Source organism: Daktulosphaira vitifoliae, unplaced genomic scaffold, assembly GCF_025091365.1.
Source record: "Daktulosphaira vitifoliae isolate Bord-2020 unplaced genomic scaffold, ASM2509136v1 Scaffold_1, whole genome shotgun sequence".
Classification (NCBI taxonomy): Eukaryota; Metazoa; Arthropoda; class Insecta; order Hemiptera; family Phylloxeridae; genus Daktulosphaira; species Daktulosphaira vitifoliae.
In genome coordinates, this window is record NW_026099572.1 from 85,709,228 (window position 1) to 85,716,350 (window position 7,123).

The 7,123-nt window shown below is 25.2% G+C and overlaps 1 protein-coding gene across 1 annotated transcript; it reads right to left on the reverse strand.

The window, feature by feature from the left end:
* Positions 1–266: 266 nt before the first annotated feature.
* LOC126894550 (uncharacterized) lies at positions 267–2,508 on the reverse strand. Its single transcript, XM_050665638.1, has 2 exons — positions 1,779–2,508; positions 267–1,267 (listed from the first exon to the last, which is right to left on the reverse strand). Exons 1-2 carry the CDS (start codon positions 2,234–2,236, stop codon positions 430–432), a joined length of 1,296 nt encoding a protein of 431 aa, XP_050521595.1. The 5' UTR covers positions 2,237–2,508; the 3' UTR covers positions 267–429.
* Positions 2,509–7,123: the final 4,615 nt, after the last annotated feature.

Consider the following 7,123-nt stretch of genomic DNA (forward strand, 5'->3'; position numbering starts at 1 on the left):
AAAACGATAATTCCTTTTACACGAAAATAACTTTTTTTGTTGAATTAAGCTAATCAATTTCAGGGAAAAATTTATTTAATAAATTATAGATTTATGAGGGAATATATTCTCTACATTTTATGAGAAATGCATAAATATTTGTTTTAAAGTAACAAAAAACCAGTGTAACTATAATCACTTATCAAAATGTAGTTAATATAATTAAATACATAATATCAACGAAAACAATATTAAGAATAAACAAATGCTGATAAAATTTCATACGATTCATTAACAATTTATTTATCCAAAAGTCGTAGTCCTGATAATTATTACAAATATAAATTAAATATTACTACAGGTATTTTGTAATAATAATATTAAAAAAAAGCGATTAAAAGTTTAATAAAGTTAATTTTTATAAAATAAAAGAAAATTACAAAATTTTTGTTAATTGCTAATAGTTATTTTATTGAAACCTAAACTGTCGTATTCACTTGTAATAGCAGCATTAAAAAACGCGATAAAGCGTTCCAAAGCGTATTCATACAAACGTACTGGACGTTCAAGTGTGTTTTTATTATTATTTAACGAAACAATAATCTTCCATGAATCTATTAATTGATTTTTATTTAAAAGTTCACCTTCAATCAAGCAACAATTATGAACAGTATTACGTTCGTCCATAAGTCTTCGAGTAAAATTTATTCGAGCATTTTGAAAATCAAATAAGAATTTAGATACTTTCATTTCTAGTTCATTGATAGATAGATTAATAAAATCAGTTTTCCTAAAATTAAGACGTTCAATTTCGGAGGAAAACTTACGTAATATATTATAGGTTTGCGTTAAACATGAATATGGAGTATAAAACACTTCCCAAATATTTGAATCTTCTAATTTATTTAAAGCTAGCAACATAATTTTTAACAAGTCTTTTGAATCATTAACTATTTCAAAAAATTTAATAGTACAATCTACAAAGGCTTTTAAATTACCACCAGTCTTTTCATTTCTGCATGTTTGAATTACAGCAGTTATATGTGTATTATAGTTTTTTAATACTTCAGTATATCTGCACTTTATCAGCTGTGTAAAGTATTGTCTTTTTTTATTAAAATTAAAATCGTCTACATTGTCTCGAATAATTTGATTAGTAGTTATAATTTCATTACCAATTATTATTCTTATATGATTTAATAGCCTCCAATCTCCTTCACGGAACAAAGTATTTAGTATTTCAATTGCTTCATTTTGTTTAAAGCCGTAGTTTTGAGGGGGCTTAAGCCTANTTTAAAGCCGTAGTTTTGAGGGGGCTTAAGCCTACAATAATACAATAACTATGTTTATTTAGACTTTAAAAATCATACGGAAAAATCATTATTGTATAAATTTTATTTAATAAAATTTATTTTACATTCTACCATGTTGTTTTGTACGAGACAGCTGAACCGTAGAACTCGCCGTCTTGTCTTAACCCTATTTACGATCACGTCGAATTGTCTTGGTGGGTGTGAGGATGGGCAAGCAAAGACGATAGGGATAAGTTGTTAAGAATGGGTTTGGTTGGGTTCATGTATTCAACGGTAACTGTGGCAACTAGTCCACTAGGACTTTGTTAAAGGTGTTCCTTAACAAGCAAATGTACAACCATAAATTGTGTACTCTATTTAAAATACAATTTCAGACTATACAATTTAACTTCCGTTAATTATTGTTTAAAACGATAAATTTTAAGATTACTCTAAAAATTGAATTCCACGTAGACAATAATATTTTTATTAATAAATAAAACTTACCTAGCTATATTGGGATGAAGTAACTCATCGAATCCGATTATTGAATAATATTTATAAATGGTTTCTGAACAATAATGCTTTAACTTTTCTCTGACAAAATCGACAAAATTAATTTCATACTTATTATTTATGTATTCACTATAGTACTTTTCTCGTAAATTACATTCCGTTGTACTGTTTACATAAGTAACTTTATTTTTAAAAATTTCATCTGTTAATGAAACAATTTTATCAACGAAATTATTTATTTCAATATAGTCTTCTAAAAGCTCGTCCATTTTAATACTTCCGGTATTCTTTATATAATTTACCAATTCTGGCGTTTTCATTAAAAACGTATAGTTTTTAACAGTATAAATTTCTTCTACTACCAGTTTTGGATAAATTGAATTTTTTAACAGTAATTTTACATCCAAGTAATCAATAAATAGAATAGCTTTGTATAAATATGTAAACATCAAATTTGAATTTTTGGCTGCATTTAAAAGTAATACTGTGCAATAAGTTGCATTCTCATAGGAATTTTTTTTAAAAAAAATGTCACAACATTCTATAATAATTTTCAAGTGTTCAGTAAAATTTTGTAGGTCTTTAGCAAATAAATAGTTGATTAAATCAACTATAATGTTATATTTAAATAATATATCATTAACATTTGTTGTTTTATTTTTGATTATTTTTTCTATGCTTATAATTTTATCCTTATCTATTCTTACTGACACATGTCCCTGATTTANTCTTATCTATTCTTACTGACATATGTCCCTGATTTATCTGTGTTAGATTAATACCTATGTAATTCGTTACTGATTCGAAATATATTTCATACTCTTTTTGCTTTATGAAACAATCAACAATGCTAAATCCAAGAAAAATATTTATAGTGAATAATATCAAGGTTAGCACTTTAAGTTTCATTTTTTAAACTATTAAGAAATTACAAGTATTCGAACTATTAAAAACGTTTAAATTGGTAGTATGGTCAGTATATTTATAACGATTTGATAATATTTTTAACAAAAAATTGTGCGCAATAGAAGTATGTATACTTTTTTATTTGATAATTTTGTTAGTACTTGTTAAATATTGATTTAATAAAAAGTAAAAATTAAAAATAGAGGTGATATATTATGAACATTTTTCATAAAGGAGAATATTGCATAAAAAACTTAATCCATAATAATTATGGTGTTAAATTATTAACAATTATTGTGTTAAATCTTATTTTTAACATATTTATAAAATTAATAAAATTTGGTCTAAGAATACTCATATTGATTCTAGTTTTTGAGATTATTACTAATTAGTGAAAATTAATCATTAAATTTTTTTTTTTAAAACTCTATTTAACACTCTAATAGGCTATATTTAACAGATATATACAAAATTTGAGATCTATATCAGTTTCATGTACGTGCAAATGGCTGCTGTATTTAAAAAACTTGATGTGTTCATATTTTTTCATTTATTCTAAAATACTTTACAACGGTTAGCCATAGTAATGAGTCTACCAATTTTTATAAAAGCTACATGAATCTAACTTACATTCAGTGGCGGTTCGTGGGTGCTGGTGGTGGGGTTGCGACTTGAAATGTAATACCGCTAGTTATAGGTATAAAAAAATTGTCAAATTAAATATAATAAAATAAAAAAATAAACACTTACTATTATAAAGGTTGTAGTAGTAAATAAAAATGAAAATAATAATAAAAATAACGATTATACTATTATAGCAATCGATAACGGCGACCGTACACGGTAGTTAATTCTAAAAATAAATTACCCAATATAGTAATATACTAATTTTTTACCGTATGAACGACGCTGCCGGTCATCCAAAACCCGTTCATAAGATAGCAGCTGAACCTTATCCGTAAGCACACGATTGGGCGCCTCGTTTATAATACACTTTTCAAAATATGTTCGTGTGTGCGTTTTTTTGTAATAAATTATTTAAATTGAAGTCTTAGTAAGAATTTCTATGGATTTATTGGTGTTTGAATAATTATTTATATTGATATACTGGCAGTGGCGTGCCCAGGGGGGGGGGTTAGGTTAAGGGTCATATCCCTCCCCATTGCGTTTTTTTCTAGCATCGATTACCTAACAGCAATAATTGAATAAAGTTGTAATTATTACATTGTATATTTGTATAACAACATTACATCATATCATACAAAACACAAAATATTAATAAATATTTTAATGAGGCTTGACCTCTAAAGCACCCTTATAAATCTTTTTCTAATTCTTCCACCCCCATTAAAAGTATTTAAAGTTATTAATACATATTAGTTATGACATCCCTCCCCATTAAAAATTCTTGGGCACGCCACTGTATACTGGACATAATACATTCTGCATGTTACATATTTTTTTAATTACAATATATTTATTGATTATTATTAATATTTAAGTAGATCTTTTTCAACTTATTTTTAATTAAAATATANTCTTTTTCAACTTATTTTTAATTAAAATATATTTTTTTAATTATTCATACGTAACATAATAATCAAACATAAATATTTGTTATATTAATGAGAAGGATTTTGTTATTATTTAGTCAATATGCGAATTTTTAATTGCATATTTGATATAGGCACAAAAATGGATTTAAAAAAACGGTAGTACAGTGGGGTCGAGGCACAGTGTGGACGAGGCATAGATGGGACAAGTATAGATGATATCTGACAGTGATTAAAATCACTATCATAAGAAACGCTTCGATGCAAATCTGTAGATAGTGTTTCCTTTAGAGAAATTGGTGAAATATTTTAAAAGCAACATGAACTCTTATTTCTTTAATTATATCCTGATTAGTAGTTCTTTGATTTTAAAATATAATATATGAATAAATACTAATTATAGTTTTTAAATTTAGTATGAAATTGTGAGGCCAGCTATGATGTATGGTTAATAGTGTTGGGCGGTTGATAAGAAAGTAGAGCAGAGAATAAGTGTAGCAGAGATGAGAATGCTTAGTTGGATGAGTGGAGTGACTAGAGAAGATAGGATAAGGAACGAGCATATAAGAGGAAGTATAGGTGTTGCGTCAATCGTGGATAAGATGACAGAAAATAGACTTAGATTGTTTAGTCATGGTATGAGGAAAGAAGAATCGAAAGCTGTAAGAACAGTTATAGAAATGAATGTTGAAGGAAGAAGAGATAGAGGAAGACCAAAAAAGAGATGGAGGGATGCTATTGAATGCGATTTGAGGACAGCTGATGTGAGCGTAGAAGATGTGGGAGATCGTGTCAAGTGGAATCTTAGGATAAGGGTGCCCGACCCCAAGTAGTTGGGATTAAGGCAAAGAAAAAGAAAAATATTACCAGATATTCCGGTGGCAATTGACATAATATGATTGTTATTTCGGAATGTACAATTTAGCGTTTAGTTGGGTTTAAATAATATAGCGTCAAATCAATTACCTACTCTATCGGTTGTATCTCAATATACACTACACTTTAATGATACAATAAATAAATAAACTCACACATACACACATATGCATTTATAACATTGTGTCTAATGTAAGTATAACATGATAAAAAGTAACCGTAAAATGAAAAAAATGGAATATAAATTTTATTACTCATATTAAATGTAATGTAACTCGAAAAATATTTGTTTAAATGAAAAAATATAAGATTATATTTTTATTTATAATTGTCTTTTAAACAACTTTTGTGCGAAACTTTTTTTTGTAAGTTAAATATTTTTTTTTGAGAAAATTAAGAAAGCTCATATTTTTGAACTTTTGCGAGGATTTAAAAAAAAAGCTCAATTCCAATCTTGAGGACTATTAGTATGTCATTATACATATTTTAATTCAACTTTTAAAAAAACAAAATTTTTTCCGCAATTTTTCCTTTGTTGACTGGCCTAGATGTCAATTTTAAACTTGTAATTGAGCTAAAAGTTATGGTAATATATTCAATTTATTTTACTATAAACTTTCATAAATCTTTATCAAAAATTTTTCATCAACTTTAAAGAACCAAAAAAATAGGTTAAAATTGAAAATTTGGACTGATTATTTTTAACATATTAAAAATCAAATCAGTAATAATTTGAAAACAAATTTTTTTTTCTTTTAATTATTATTTTATATATATAATTAGTAATAATATAAAAAATTAGAAGTGATAGAAATAGTCTACTTGCAGATTTGAAAACAACGCGAAAAGTTGATTTAGAAAAGTATATTTTTGCTTCTGATGAAAGTTCCTTGTAGTCCAGTGCATTTTTTTATAGTAACAAACAGTTTTTATTGAAAATTATTGTATCAAGCCCTTTAAATTTTTATACACGTAAAAGTAAAGCAAAATATAACTTCTTTATTATTTTTATAATTTCTCCGTTTAAATTACAATATTAAATATCAATTTCATACTAAATTTAATAATTATAATTAGTATATATTCAAATATTATATTTTAAAATCAAAGAACTACTAATCATGATATAATTAAAGAAATAAGAGTTGATGTTGCTTTTGGAATAATCCACCAATTGCCTAATTAAAACAAAAAAAAAAAAAGTTTGTTGGGAATTTTTTCTGCTATTCTGCAAAATTACTCCTTCGTTGACTAGAATGAATCATTAAATAGAAAATTTTATGAGAATTAAAACAATGTTATTTTTAAGATTAATATGCAGTCAGAAAGTTTTATAATTATTATTTATTGTAAATTTATCAGAAAAACTCATTATTTTTTGCATTTTTATCGTAATAGAACACTTAAATAGAAATCATAGTAATCATTTCTAAGTAATTTTTGATATTTAAAAAGATTCTACTATTGAAATATCCAGAACTGAATTAATTTTAATGATTTACTTTAACTAAAAAAAAAAAAGTTAATATTTTGAATCCCTCTTGTGGGCAGGTAAAGGGTTAGATTTATAAAAAAAACCAAATGATAGATAAAGACATGCATCTAAATAAAAAAAAATATACTGATTTGGTCATTTTTGATAAAGTTATAACAATTAACAAAGTTATAAGTTTTATACACTGGACTACAAGGAACTTCCATCAGAAACAAAAATATACTATTCTAAATCAACTTTTCGCGATGTTTTAAAATGTGCAATTAGACTTTTTCTATAACTTCTAAGTTTTAATATTATTAAAAAATAGTTTTTACATATAAAAAAAAATAATTAAGAACAAAAAAAATTGTTTTAAATTAATACTGATTTGATATAATATTTAATATTAATTTGATTATTAATAAGTTAAAAATAAGGAAAATGACATATTTAACCAATTTTGTTAATCGTTTAAAGTTGATTGTTGTAAATGTTTATAAAAAAAAAAAAAAATTTATTTTACC

Excerpts from the sequence above, each read along its gene's own strand:
- LOC126894550 (XM_050665638.1), bottom strand. The coding sequence starts at position 2,236 with ATGTTTACATATTTATACAAAGCTATTCTATTTATTGATTACTTGGAT.